At 52.1% G+C, this 15,345-nt stretch overlaps 1 protein-coding gene across 1 annotated transcript in view; it reads right to left on the bottom strand.

The window, feature by feature from the left end:
- The window catches only part of MTHFD1L (methylenetetrahydrofolate dehydrogenase (NADP+ dependent) 1 like), a 204,680-nt gene that overhangs the window by 48,749 nt on the left and 140,586 nt on the right, over positions 1–15,345 (bottom strand). The window contains exon 26 of the mRNA XM_058289725.1: positions 13,053–13,205. Within this exon, the coding sequence (XP_058145708.1) occupies positions 13,053–13,205 (153 nt within the window). The remainder of the gene's footprint in view (positions 1–13,052; positions 13,206–15,345) is intronic.

The following is a 15,345-nucleotide window of genomic DNA, read 5'->3' as shown; positions in this document are numbered from 1 at the left end:
TGGATTTACTGCTATTCTACTATAGGACTATTGTGAATAGTAATGGAAGAAATTGTAGCATGTGGAGAAAGTGGCCACAGTAGTTGCCAAGGGTGGGGAGAGGAAAGAAGAGATGTTATGTGGGGGCATTTTCAGGACTTGGAGTTGTCTTAAATGATATTGCAGAGACAGATGCTGGACATTACATATTCTGCCATAACCCACTGAATGTACCAAGGGAGAGTGTAAACTGCAATGTAAACAATTATCCATGTGGTGCAGCAGTGCTTCAATATGTATCCACCAAATGCAATGAATGTGCCACAATGATGAAAGAGGTTGTTGATATGGGAGGAGTTGGGTGGGTATTTTTTAATGTACCATTTTTTGTGATCTATGTATCTTCAAAAAAATACAATTAAAAAACAGCAACAACAACAACAACAACAAAACAGACACAGAGGAGAGACAAGAAGACATGCAGCAGACCAGAGAGCTGAGGTAGCGCACGAGATTGAGCCCCTCCCTCCTACTCTGGAAGGTCCCAGGATTGGTTCCCGGTGCTGCCTAAAGAGAGGACAGGTAGACACAGAAGAACACACAGCAAATGGGCACAGAGAGCAGACCACGGCGGTGGTGGTGGGCATAGAATGAATAAATAAATAAATAATTGTGCAGGTATAGCCAGAAGTAGCAGCTATGTACAGCAAGGGAACCGTAGAGAGATTGAGAGGTGAAGAATTTTTCTGTTTGTCTATTTATTATTATTATTGAAATAATGGAAATAATTTTAATAATGAAGTGATGAATGCCTAACTGTGATTATACCAAATACCACTGATTGTACACTTTGGAAGAACTGTATGCTTTGTTCATATGTAGCAATAAAATTGATTTGCTTTTTAAAAAATGTATTTGGGGGAGCGGATATAGATCAAGCAGTTGAGCACCTGACTCCCACATGGAGGTCCCGGGTTTGATTCCCAGTGCCTCCTGAAAACAAAAACAAACAACAAGCAAACAAATGAAAAACCATATCAAGGAGCTGATGTGGCTCAGTGGTTGAGTGCCGGCTTCCCACGTACAAGGTCCCGGGTTCAATCTCTGGCCCTGGTGTCTCAAAAAAGAAAATGTCTACTGCCTCATGGAATTGAAGTTGAACAAGAAGGCGAGGGCCGGGTTCCAGGAGGTGGGAGTCAAGAGGAGAGGTGGTGGGTGGGATCTGAGCCTCTCCATCTCTCCCTAAAGGATGGACTTCTTTTGGTATGTGAGCCCAGACGGTAGTCCGTGCGAGTTCCCAGGGCACAGGGCTCCTGAAAGCTCCCCTCCGGCTCTGTGAGCTGGCAGACCACCACCACACTCAGAAGGCTCCAACATGGGGTCTCCCTGACTTCCAGAAGGGGCACCTCGCACCCTGGGGAGCCTGGATTAGCAGGACCCACCGGGATGAGGCGGTTCTGTAAGGAATGGGATGCCCAAAGAGAAGACGTGAGCTTAACGGGCTTCGCAGAGGGTGGCAGCGCACACACGAGGGTTATGCTGGAGTATGGAACGGAGCGCCTGGAGCTGGGCAAATATGTTCTGGTGGGTGCCACAGAGGCCCTGACTCCCAACTTTCGTCCTGGGGGCAGGCTTGGGAGCTGGAGAGCTCAGAGGAGAAATGTGGGCAAGTAGGGAGTCGGATGGTAGATTCATGGGTGCAACACTCTCTCCAGATGATTCTTGAGGCTGGGATGACTCTCAAAGAGGAGGCTGACATTGGTGATAGGCTTGGCTGCTCCCTGTCCCTCCCTGAGATGGCTTTCTTGTCCGTCTACTCGTTGCCTCTGCTTGTCTTCTTTAGGAGGCAGAGGAAACTGAAGCAAGGACCTCCCATGTGGGAGGCAGGCACCCAACCACCCGAGCCACATCTGCTCCCTGCTCATTGCATCAGCTGTTTGCGTCAGCTCGTGTTCTTTAGGAGGCACCAGGTACTGAAGCCAGGACCTCCCATGTGGGAGGCAGGAGCCCAACTGCTTGAGCCACATCAGCTCCTGGCTCGGCTACTTTTTACCCAAGACCCAGGTTTTTTCCTGAGTAGTGCAATTCCCTTTTGACAGATGGCCAGTGGAAGCACAATGCTGGCAGCCCAGCAAATTCTTAGAGGCAGTTAGCAATGTGGCTAAGAATTTTCATTCCGGTCTTCCAAGGACTTCCTACAATCCCTTCATTTGAACACTTACCTCAACACATATTATTTCCCTGATACCCACTGGGCCTGTGATCCCTGATCTAATTAGGTCTTGGCTGTACTTGTTGGCTTAAAATGTTTGGAACTGTCAAGGCTTAAAATGTTTGGGATTTTCAATGACACCCAGCACATAGCAAGTATTTTACAGAGACACATGTCAAGTTATTGATTTCTTTTAACGTCTAATCTGATATCCATCGGTGGATAAAAACCCATTTGAAGTTAAGCCCAGAACTGCTATGAGTTCCAGATGTCATCAATTACATATTCTTTTAAAATTAAAGCCCCAGTTTTAAAGTGTGACATTGTTCTTTTAAGGCCAGCTTCTCTTTTTATTTATCCTCACCAAACCTTCACACTGAGACAACGGGAGGCCTGGCTAATTTGCAAAACTGGCATTTTGGTTCATATCATTTTATAGTCCTTGTATAAATGGCTTAGGTCTCTCGGATTATGTGCCTGAAAGTATCCTGTGTGACACTGCAATGACGGATTCAGGGCATTATACATTTCGTCAAAACCTATAAAATTATATGGTGCAAAGTGTAAACTATATTCCATGGTTAGTAAATGCTTCAATATGTGTTCATCAACTGTAACAAATAAACCACACAAATGAAAGATGTTAATGGGGGCAAGTGTGGAAGGGGGAGGAGATGGGGTATATGGGAATCCCCTATATGTATAAATTTTTTAAAGATACAGAGATCACACAAAACCTCTATTTTTGATGTAACATTCATGTAATCTAAAGTTACTTTAAAAATAAGAAAGCTGGGGAAGCAGACTTGGCCCAGTGGTTAGGGCGTCCGTCTACCACATGGGAGGTCCAAGGTTCAAACCCCGGGCCTCCTTGACCCGTGTGGTGAGCTGGCCCATGTGCAGTGCAAGGAGTGCCATGCCACACAGGGGTGTCCCCCGTGTAGGGGAGCCCCACGTGCAAGGAGTGCGCCCTGTAAGGAGAGCCGCCCAGCGTGAAAGAAAGTGCAGCCTGCCCAGGAATGGTGCCGCACACACGGAGAGCTGACACAACAAGATGACACAACAAAAAGAAACACAGATTTCCGGTGCCACTGATAAGAATAGAAGCGGTCACAGAAGAACACACAGCGAATGGACACAAAGAGCAGACAATAGGGCAGGGAGGGGAGGGTAGAGAAATAAATAAAAAATAAATCTTAAAAACAAAAAAAAAAGAAATAAGAAAGCTAATCGCAAAAAAAAAAAAAAGTATAACTAATGCAGAAAAGAGGCACAGAATAAAGAGAAACTCTGTGAGGCCAGGAAGTTTTGCGGGTGTCTTTCAGAAGTTTCGAGCCGGGATGCCAATTTTACGTGACGAATCCAGACGAGGAGCAGGGCAAGAAAACAAGCGGGCCGCAGAGCCACGTGGACACGGGCCGGGGTTTCGCCGGTGACTGGCCAGGCCCGTGCAGCGGGCCAGCTGTGGGGTGGACGCTGTGTCGGCACAACTTCTCCAGGTTGGCAGAAAGGAGAGACCAAGCCCACTCGTGGAAACGGAAGGGCGGCGGGTTTCAAAACGCCACGCGATCAGAAGAACAGCTGGCCCCTGGTGACTCAGCCTGCCTCCCGGGCTGATGGCCTTTCAAGCGATTTCACATTTAGGCTAAGATAAGCCAGCACCGAACCAGGGTGGCAAAGAGCCTCCAGAGCAGAGGACAGACCCAGAGCAGTTCTGGGACAGGCAGGTGACGGCCACTGCCCCAAGTCACGGCGCGGCTCTTCCCTCGTTGGGACGCTAAGAGGTTCCTGGAAACGATCCTGTCCCCTGAACCCAGCATCCGAGGAGGAGCGTGAGCCCCTGTGCCCGGGCCCGCGGGGCGCTTTCCTCCCAAGGCACCGGGCGCCGGGCGTCGCTGAGGGGGGCGGCCTGTGCCAGGGAACGGAATGGCCCGGAGAGAGCAGGAAACGGTTATGCAGGACGAGGGTGAGGGGCCAGCAGGAAGCGGACAAGCTCCCCAGGAATGAGGACGTGACGACTCGAATGACCCCGGGCGCCGGGTGTGCGTCTCCCCGGGTGGGTGCGCGAGGAGAGGCGGAGGTGCCGGGGGCCAGCCAGGGCAGGGCGGGAAGAGGAGGGTCCTGGCAGAGGCTTCTCTTCCACGGCGGAAGGTTTCTTCGTGGACTGGGGGGGTAGGGGTGAGGAGGAAGGGAGGGCAGGGAGAGGGCGGGAGGGGGCTTCCCAGGGGGTTTCGGGACCTCTGGGCTCCCTCCTGCTCACACTTCTCATTTAAAAGGAGCTTGGCACCGGCACGACTGTCCTCCTAGCACTTTATTCACGATTGCCAAACAACCCAGCTGTGCCTCAACCTGGATAAGCAACCTGGGGTGCGCTCACAGGAGAGAAAATTACGCAAGAAGAAAGAGAGTCATAAAGCAGATGACAACATGGATGAACCCGGAGGACATTACGTCACGTGACACCAGCCAGACACGAAAGGACAAACACCGGACGACTGCATGACGATGAACCAAATCTATTGTACGAATCAAAACTTTTTCATATGTGCCCAGTAAAAAACAAAAATATGAAAATAAAAGGAGCTCAGGGAATGAACATTCACTTTCTCCTCCACACAACCGGCCATCAACCTCCGGAAAATGTGAGCAGACACGCGTGTGCTTTGAACCTGCCAGGTCCGAACGAATCCCCCTTCAGGGAGTACCAGAGCGAGTTTACAGCCAGGAGTCCCTAAGCAGGGCTGCGCAGGGGGAGAGCGCCGTCCCCCGGGAGAGGGAAAGCCACAGCACCGCAGCCGGATGGGGTCGCAGGGGGCCGGCGCGTTCTTTTCCAGGAGAGGGAGGAGAACAGAAAACAACGTGTGCCGACGGCATCCGTGAGAAAGGCCAGGAGGGCAGCGGCGGCCGGGTGGGGGCGGCCGTCCCCCCTCCCCGGGCAGTGCCGCTTCCCCCCCCCCCCCCCAGCGCGGGCCGTGGGTGACATCAGGGACTTCCCACACGCGCCCCAGACGTTTCCTGTCCTCCAGGGCCAGGCCGGGCGGTGAGGTCAGCGGCGCACCTGCGCCGGCCACGGCCGGGTCAGGGGCATGGGAGGGGACGGCAGGGCCACCCCAGCCTCTCCGGGTGCCCTGGTGGGTCTCCTGCGGATCATCTGGGTCCCCGGTGCCTGGGAAAGGCTCCCTGTGTGCTGCTGGGGGCTGGCCAGACCGATCGCAGTGGGAGAAAAACACATTTATAAAACCATGCCGCGCAGGCCCTGGCAGATCTTACAGGTCTCCCACCCCCCAGCCAAAACACGCTTCTCCCTCCATCCGGGTAACTCGAGCACCGAAGGTCCAGCTGCCAGCCTTCCCCGGGGAGATACCCTCCATGGCACTGCTGGCCATGCACACATTGTGGGGTGTCTCAGCCCGCCCACGGGCGAGACGGCTCGAACCCGAGGTTCTTGCCCAGACTCATGTCACAAGCAGCCACCAGACCACAGGGCCCCCGGAGTTGTCACTTTGTGGCCCGGGGCTGCCAAGAAGGCAGGGTTTTACTCTGGGGCTCTCCAAGGCCCTCGCTCACTGCCTTAATCGGAGATCAAAGGAAAAGAGACAAAGACCCTGAAAATAGCTTCAAACGGCCTTGTGCTAGGAGCTCAACCTCGGCCAAGCGCTGCCGATGGCTTTGAAAACGCATCTGTGATGAAGAAAGCCCCGTGGGAAGAAAGGGGCTCCGCTCCCCAGCGCCCCCAACCAGGACGTGGGAACAGCCGTGCATTTCCTTAGCAGAATGCGGGGCCAGCCCTCGTGACACAGAGGGAGACAAGCTCAATTCGAGAGCGCGTCTTAGGGAGACGTTCTAGCCCCGTCCTCGGCACCCCAACTTCCCCGCTGTTACGCATGGACAGTCGGGGGGGGGCGGGGACACAGCTAGATCCCCCAGGCCGTGGAGAGCTTCCCCGACTTTTATGCAACTGTTTGGCCCTGGTTACACTTTTTTCCCAAGTACATTTTTTCTTTTCTTTTTTGAAAAAGGCGTTACTGGGGATTGAACCCAGGACCTCGGACATGGGAAGCAGGCACTCAACCACTGAGCTACATCTGCTCCCCAATGAGCTGGTTTTTTGGTTTGTTTTTAGGAGGTACTGGGGATTGAACCTGGGATCTTGTACATGGGAAGCAGGCACTCAACCACTTGAGCTACATCTGGCCCCCCCCCAAGTACTTTTCTTTTTTTTAAGATTTATTTTTTTATTTATTTCTCTCCCCCTGCCCCAGTTGTCTGGTCTCTGTGTCCACTCGCTGTGTGTTCTTCTGTGTCCGCTTCTATCCTTATCAGCGGCACCAGGAATCTGTGTCTCTTTTTGTTGCATCATCTTGTTGTGTCAGCTCTCCATGTGTGCGGCGCCATTCCTGGGCAGGCTGCACTTTCTTTCGTGCTGGGTGGCTCTCTTATGGGGCGCACTCCTTGCGCGTGGGGCCCCCCTACTCAGGGGACACCCCTGCGTGGCAGGGCACTCCTTGCGCGCATCAGCACTGCGCATGGGCCAGCTCCACACGGGTCAAGGAGGCCCAGGGTTTGAATCGCGGACCTCCCATGTGGTAGACAGAAGCCCTAACCCCTGGGCCAAATCTGCTTCCCCCCAAGTACTTTTAATATATCATCTCTCTGTTTATTGTGTTTCCATATTATAGAAGTAATATATGCTCGATGTAGTAAATCGAAATGAGCAGAAATGTAAAGAGAAGAAAAAAAATTGACTCCTATTTCTCAATGGTCAGTGTTAAGATGTTGCTATTTGAAAAATATGGATATTTCCATATCTATATGGATATTTCCATATAGAATATAATTTACTTCTCAACAATATAATTTCATATACTCTGCTTACACATTACATTTTTATTTCATGGAATTTATGCCAAATGATTAAACAGTCCTTGTAAATTGTGGAAACTCAGAGACAATATCAAAACAAAGTGACTACGAGACAAAGACCACCTGAATCTAAGTTTTTTTTTGGCATAAAATTGTTTTTGAGAAGTTTCATACACTATTAGATTTACTGAGTATGATAAACCCTACACTTTGAAGGAATTTTGGAAACATAAAAGGGTAATATGTAAAATAAAGGCTTGGAAAGTCTTAAAAACCATTTGAGGGAGTGGATGTAGCGCAAAGTGGTTGAGCACCTGCTTCCCACACGGGAGGTCCTGGGTTTAGTCCCCAGTGCTTCCTAAAATCAAACAACAAATAGCAAAAGAAAAAAAAAAAAAACTGACTCAGGGGAGCTGATGTGGCTCAGTGGTTGAGCGCCAGCTTCCTACATATGAGGTCCCAGGTTCCATCCCCAGCCCCAGTGCCTCAACAAAACAAAACAAATTTGCTCTTTCTCTGGGCATCAAAGATCCATTTTTGATAAGCTATTTCTCATTAAAAAATATATTAAGTGATCTTCTTCTGGGCAAGAATCTTATTTTGTGACTCTGAATAACACGATGGAAAGAATGGAGCCAAAAAACACACATGAGGTTTACTGGGAATGCAGAGAGCGATTTTAGGAAGGCCAGATTAGCTACCTTAAATCATGGTGGAAAATTGCCCAAACGGGGAGACGGGTAGTGCAGGCTCTCGGCGCCCATACGCTGAGCAATCCGTTAAGTAGGGGCTGCTATAAACATCACGGGGCACAAAACGTAGGGGTGAGGCTACCGCTCGCATTGATATTGTTAACTATTATCATTTTCTTGTGTTGACCAATATCAACTAAATAGGGGCACGACGAAATAAATAAAGGGTGGGAAAGGGTGGCCTCTAACCAGAGAGAGAGGGTGAAAGTAAAGACGTGGCTTGCTAAATGCGGAGGAGGCGATTGCTGACCTCGGCAGCACTTCCTCGTGTGAGCGCCCGCTCAGCAGCGCTGCCATCTGAACTGCTGGGGAGGGAATCGCTTGTGCGGACCCCGCTTTCAGACCTGGAGGGTCGTGGGTGGGGCAAGGCGCTCTCCGCCTCCCCGAGGTCACCCCAAGAGGTTTCTCTCTTTGCGGTAAAGCCTGGAAGGAAACAACTGGGTCTGGTTCATCTGCATGTGGCTTGAAGCACTTTGCACGTGGATGAATGAATGAATGAAAGGCCACTGTGGAAGAATGAATCTTTCTGATTTGAGGGCCTCCCTTAGGGCACGCAGAGCTGGAAAGGTGTTTCAAAGGCACCCGAAGGAGCACAAGCTGGCACCTTCTCACGCCCAGGGCGCCCCTCTCCTCTCCTTGGTCACGGCGGTGGAAATCATCGCGCTCTGACTACCCCACGGCGTTCGGTGCTAGAAGCATCCCAGCCCCTCCGTGGCGGACCTGGCATGGGGCCGGGCGAGGGTAAACCCAGCCCTGCCCTTTTGAAGAGCCCCCCGCGGCCGGCTCTGTCACAGAGAGCAGCCTAGAAGGCTGCAGCCCTGGAGCGACGGTTTGCTGACCTCTAGAACTGTGGTCACACACGGCTTCCTTCCTGGTCCCCCACCCTCAATTGTCCCCGGAGGGTTCTGCCCCAGTGCACTGTCCCTGACCCCCTGTCCCCTCCCCGTGGCCACAGAGGAACTCAGGCACTGCTGGGAGAGGAGATAACAGCGGCCAAGGGCTGGTGGGAAATCCAGGTGGCCCCGGCTGCAACTCGAGGGCCACTCCGCATGTTCATTCGGCAGCTAGTGACGTCAGGCTGGACAGACAGGCTCATCTGGAGATGAGCGGGGTGAGTGACTCCGAAGACTATACTATGACTTGTACTGAATGACTGTTCAATGTGCAGAAACTCATTTAGGTATCGATAAAAGGTCAACATTTTTACACCTGTGGCAGTAGGACATTATTTACGAATTCCTAAAAGAGATATAGACTGTATTTGTAAACTGGTCTGTTCCCCCGGGTGTGATACCCTTTGATTGTATTAGATTCAGCTCAGATGCCTTTGATTAAACTATGTTAAGATTAGGGCTCTGATTCAATCACGTCATTAAGGTGACTTGCCTTGAGTGCCCGCCCCCCCTTGGTGGGCTCTTTAAACAGACGCTCAAACCAAGAACACAGAAGCAGATATGCAGGAAGAGGGAGCTCCACAGACACAGCCCTGGAAAGAGAGATGAGACATTTGCCTGATAGTTTGCAGCTGAAGAGACCAGCGCCCTGAGCAGCTGAGCAGGCTGGGAAAGAAACGAGCCCTCCGGCCTACAGCTGAGATCACAAGAAGCTGGGACCACGGAGCCTTAAGAGGGAAGAGGAAGGCTGAACCCTCACATCCATTGCCTGCCATCTTGCTTCAACACGTGGCCAATGACTATGGGTGAGAAGGAACCTCTTAGGACACCTTGAGTTAGACTGTAAGCCATCTACCCCAAATAAATACTCTCTATAAAAGCCCTCAGAGCTCTGGCGCTCTGCATCAGCACCCCTCTGGCTGACTCAGGCAACACTGAAACCACTTCTCCTATCAACCTCCACTCGCTGTAGACTTCCTGACAAGGAAAAAATGTCTTGACTTTGCTGCTTCCCATAAGACTGGGCAGAGCGCTTCAAGCACACGGGCTGGCCGGACGCACGAAGGACATTTGCCGGGTGCCCTACTGCGGGGTCTGGAATTGGAAGAGGGCAAGACGGTACAAAGCACGAGGCTCGATGTCTCCTCGGCTATGGCCACGTTCCACGTTCTGTGCGGGTGCCGCCACGGTGCTTGTCTCCCCCTGGTTCTGGGCCCCTGTGGCCCACTGCACTCTTATTCTTTTTTTTTTTTAAAGATTTAATTTTTAAAAATTTCTCTCCGCCTCGCCCCCAGTTCTGCTCTCTGTGTCCATTCGCTGTGTGTTCTTCTGTGACCGCTTCTATCCTTATCGGTGGCACCAGGAATCTGTGTTTCTTTTTGTTGTGTCATCTTGCTGTGTCAGCTCTCTGTGTGTGCAGTGCCATTCCTGGGCAGGCTGAGCTTTTTTCACGCTGGGCGGCTCTCCTTACGGGTGCACTCCTTGCGTGTGGGGCTCCCCTAGCGGGGGACACCCCTGCGTGGCAGGGCACTCCTTGCGCGCATCAGCACTGCGTGTGGGCCAGCTCCACACGGGTCAAGGAGGCCCTGGGTTTGAACCCTGGACCCTCCATATGGTAGGTGGATGCTCTAGCAGACGAGCCACAGCTGCTTCCCTGCACTCTTACTGTTAAGTAAGCACCCGCATGGAGGAAGTAAAGGGGACCCCGAGTGCTGAGAATAGTCTTAGGAATATAAAGCGAGCTTGGCTCAGGACCCAGTTCAGCTTACTGGGGTCTCCTGAAATGACCCCCAATAAAATGCACCCTCTTTAGGGGCATCGTTCCCCCAGTTCTGAAAGGGCTAGGGTCAGGCAGCCGCCACCACAACCAAGCCTGGGCGTACCCCCACCCCCTTCAGGAGCCTCCTCGCGTCCCTCTGAGTCAATCCCTTCTTGGGGTCGCTGACGCCTGGTGACCCCCGACGGCGCTCAGAACCCATTTTATCAGAGCCCTTCTCCCTTCCGCCAACCACGGCTGCCGGTTCCGCTCGCGTGCTCCTCCCCGGCCTCTGACCGCTGCACCCCCAGTCTGCGCCGGAAGGTGCTTTTTGGGGTGTCCTCCTTGCTCTCTTCCTGCGCCCCCGTCTGCTTAGCCTCGCCTCTGCCCATGCACCTCTATGCTCGCAGGCCTGCCCCCCGCTTTCCCCCCCACCCCAGGGCTGTGCACGTATTTCTATGGATTCGTGGCTACGTGGTCTTCCCAGGTTCTGCCAACCCTTCGAATCCGCTGTGCCCAGGCTGGACTCACATCCGGCTTCTTCCTGAGTCACGGCCGAGGCAGCGCCACGCAGACCACCAAGCCGGGAACTTGCCCCTTCCCGACCCCCACGCGCCGGTGACCTTGAAAGTCCGCGTCAGATCCGCGGCTCCTCCCCAGATCTGCTCCCACCCGGCTCATCTCTGGCCTCGCCTCCAGACAACTGGCTCCCTGGCTCTGGTTTTCCTTCCTCTACGTTCTCCATGTTGCTGCCAGAGTTCGTTTTCCAAATTATAAATCAAGCCACATTCTTCTTCTAAAAAGCACACCCTACAGTGACTCCCCAGCGGATGGGACAAAGGCCAAGTTCCTTTGGATGGCATTCAAAACCCTTCAGAATCTGGCCCTGTCCTGCTGCCCCAAGCCCCCTTCTCGGGCTCCCTGCCCCCTCCCAACTCCAGCCACGCTGGGCCACCCCAGGAAGGAGTGTTATGCCTTCTGTGCCTTTGAGATGGAACTCGCTCCATTGCCCCAGTTTGGAGGTGGCATCCTATGTGAAACATTCTGGAATGTTCTTCTGTCGCCCTCCTTCACCCCTAGCAGAGCCAGCGGTTGCCGTTTGGAGGGCATCTGGAGTGCCAGCCAGTCCTCGGTGGGTACCGCTGTGCTGCTCAAATCCATGCCCTACCTTCACTCTTTTTTTTTTAAAGATCTATTTATTTCTCTCCCCTTCCCCCCTGTTGTCTGCTCTTGGTGTCCATTTGCTGTATGTTCTTCTGCTTCCGCTTGTATTATCAGGCAGCACTGGGAAACTGTGTCTCTTTTTGTTGCGTCACCTTGCTACGTCATCTTGCTGCGTCAGCTCTCCGTGTGTGCAGTGCCACTCCTGGGCAACTTGGGCTTTATTCGCACGGGGTGGCTCTCCTTGTGGGGCGCACTCCTTGTACGTGGGGTTCCGTACGCAGGGGACAGCCCTCCTTGGCACGGCACTCCTGGCGCGCAGCAGCACTGCGCGTGGGCCAGCTCACCGCATGGGACAGGAGACCCTGGGTATCGAACCCTGGACCCTCCATATGGTAGGCGGACGCTCTCTCAGTTAAGCCACGTCCACTTCCCTACCTTCACTCTTAGAATCTCCATGCCGCACGTACAGTTAGAATCCAAAACTCGCTTACGGAAACCATTCTGTCCAATATTAGGTTAAACTGGTGTAAAACACAAGGCAAGAATTCTGCACGTTTTATCTACCCACTGTTTTGTTCGCATACAGTAGAGCCACACATTTTATTAAAAAATACCATATCATTTCCTGTTTGGGCTGTGATCCATTTGTATTAATAATAATACCAGTGACAACAGCGATGATGATTTAGAATCTCTTTGCTCTGCATCTAGTCAAGGAACATTCCCTTAATGACAAGTCAAATTTTAGACCATTGATGGTTTTGGAGGGAAGGGCTTTTTACTGAGGCCCATCGCCGGAGCGTTTACACACTCTGATAAGCTTTCATTTCTCTGCCCATCTCCATTCCCCCCACCACAGACAACCTGAAATAACCTAATCAATCCTACAGCAAAACATCACAACGGCGTCCCAAACAAGAGCGTATGGGGTCCACCAATGTCCTAAGGCCGAGGTCCCTGCCCATGTGTTGAAAAAGACGGACTCCAGGGTGAAACAGCGACAGCCCAGCCCTAGGTGGGGGTGGGTGGGGGGCTGGTCCTCTCCAGCCTGGGTTGTCGCCTCTGTAAACCCCGTCTCGCCAGTAGAACGCTGCTGAACACATGGTGTGAAAGGCTGAGAAGCCCGATACTCTGGCACTCTACCACCTTTTCAAAGACACTCTGAATTTCCCGAGTTCCTCTCCTCCACGTCCTAGAAGGGGGAATCGGTGTCACAGCATTGGGACCTTAAACACAACCTAAAGCCAGACCCCAAATCACAAAGGCAGGGGGTTTTTCTGTGCGTGCGTGGGAGAAGGCGTTTAGAAAATTAGCAGAAGACAATTAATGTCTCCCCAAGACGTGATGACATACAAAACGGTGGCAGAGCCTAAGAATCCGGGCGTCTGGACAACACCGAAGGAGAAGGTGTCTGGAGAATGTTGTTCCCTTACCGTTCCGACCAGGGGGTAGATGAACCCAGCGCCGATGCTCGCCCGGACGTCGCTGATGGGTAAGATGAAGCCCCGCGGGACCCCTTTCTTGTCAGGTTCGTGCGACAGAGAAAGGTGGGTCTTTGCCATGCAGATGGGCAGGTTTCCAAAACCCTGTAGGAAAGGGAGGGACAGGTGTTCCCTGAGCACCAGCGGCAGGTCGGAGCGTGCCATCCAATCCCGGGGGTGGCTGGACGTCGGCTCAGGGCCGGGCACCCAGGAGGTGGGCGCCTCTCACTGCCCATTCAAGCACAACAAGAAGGGGCCCAAACTCATCTAAGTGCCGTTAGAGAGCAGACCGGGGGCGTCTCCCGGCGCGGGGACCCTCCTCGAGGGCAGGCAGCACCGCGCACGTGTTCAGGGGGAAAGTGTGGCTCTTTCCCAATAAGGCAGCAGTGGAAGCCACTTTCCAGTGCTTTCAATAGCCGAGACGCCGAAAGGGAATCTTGGGGGAAGGTTCCGGAAGGAGGCGGCCGGCCGCGTTGCTCACCATTTCTTGGAGGGGGTCAGGAAGCAAAGGGCCCTCTGTGCTGTTTATGACTCAGGGCTACTTGATCTGCGATTACGGTCAGCGATGACGAGGCGGTGACTCTGTCAGCCTCTGGTTTTGAAGGACCAAAGGCTCAGCCTGGCCCAGAGTCCGCGCGGTGACAGGGCAGGAAGTCACGCGTGGCAGTTCATGAGAAGGACACTGTCCCAGAGCCCGGCTCTGAGTCAACGGAACACAGGGCTCCTTCAGGGACTCGCGGCTCATTCACTGGAGCCGTGCACTTGACACAGAACTCTTAAGAAATATCCCCTTGGGAGGAAAGTCGCCGTCGGAAGTAAGCCATGAGCAATTCTTATGATTCAACTTAAAACTACGTAGGAGATTTCAGAGTATCAGTGGCCATTGTCTTTGAAACCCCTTCTCTTCAGTGCTGATAAGGATTTTGCTAGGGACAATCACAATTGCTCTAGAGAAATGGTATCTAGAATTTTAGATTTCACAAATCAAATAACTGAAATAATTTCTGTGAAGGGACATAAGTTGGCTAATTTAAATTTTTGCCCAGTAGGGCTGTTAAAAAACCCACTCTGCCACATACCACACCACAGTCCTTTGCAAAAGACATGTTAAAACTGAAAAAAGGGGACGAAAGGCTTTATATTACCATAAAAGTCCTTATATAGGTTTTTTAACATTCCACTGTGGCTGGCATTGATTGAACATCTAATATGGGCCAGATGTAAATGATTTACAGGTATGGAATCATTGCATCCTGATGCCAACTCTCTGGAGCAAGTCTTACTCCTACCAATATTTGAAACATCAGGGATTTACATAGTTTTACTAAAAATTCTGACACTGACCTTATTTGAAAATTTGAACATTTCACCCTGGAACTATGCCAGCAGGCAGGGCAGTGTTTGGGCACCTCTTTTTAAAGGACAAGTAGAGAGCACACATGGACAATTCCGAGAGAAAAACAAGTCCCCGACAGTCTTACCAACCCTGGGAGGACCCTCTGTCTGCAATGGTAGCCTACAACGGAATGTCAGATTGTGATTTGCAATAGGATTGCAGGCTTGGAGAATTACAAATAATTAGACCACCGATCCTCCTAACGAAGGTCTTTGGCCAACGAGCTCTTGAGGGCGTTTGTCTTCTGTCTCATCAGGCCTCCCCGGGACAGGACATTCCGGTCGTGCGGTCCTTGTGGTTGGGGTGGCTGTCCAGGTAGCGATGGGGTCGATTAAACGTGAACCTTGTCGTGCTGGATCACAGCCACGCACCCAGCTGCCTCTGTCACTCTCTAGAGGAAGACCATGAGGGAGCCTTCCACCCGGGTGAGCCATCTCAGCAGACGCCCAATGACCCCGTCTTTACATGCCACAGTGAGACTTGCCATCCTGACACCAGGCTAGCGTTTTTAAGGGAATCAGAGGCTTGTAATGAGGAGGAAGCACCCCAGGTCACCTCACTCTGGCTGCACATCTACACCAAAGACCACGCACTACATCACCTACAAATGTGTCCCACCTGTATCAGACATGCCTCTAAGCACAGAAGTCCCTGGTGCGTATATCAGAGGGGCTATACGTTATACACCCACCACCACGCTCCAGATAGAGTCAAGACCCTGGGATATTCCCGCAATCTTTGAGGACATGAAATAGATTGTCAAGTGCACCTAGTCCTCAAGTCAAGGTGCTCATTTCAAAAGCCTAAGGTGGATTCTTTTCTTAAAGGTACTTTTTTTTTAAGGAGGTT

This window comes from Dasypus novemcinctus, chromosome 28 (genome assembly GCF_030445035.2).
Source record: "Dasypus novemcinctus isolate mDasNov1 chromosome 28, mDasNov1.1.hap2, whole genome shotgun sequence".
Lineage (NCBI taxonomy): Eukaryota > Metazoa > Chordata > Mammalia > Cingulata > Dasypodidae > Dasypus > Dasypus novemcinctus.
Note: the sequence above shows the minus strand (reverse complement) of the source record. Positions and strands in the feature narration are given on the sequence as shown.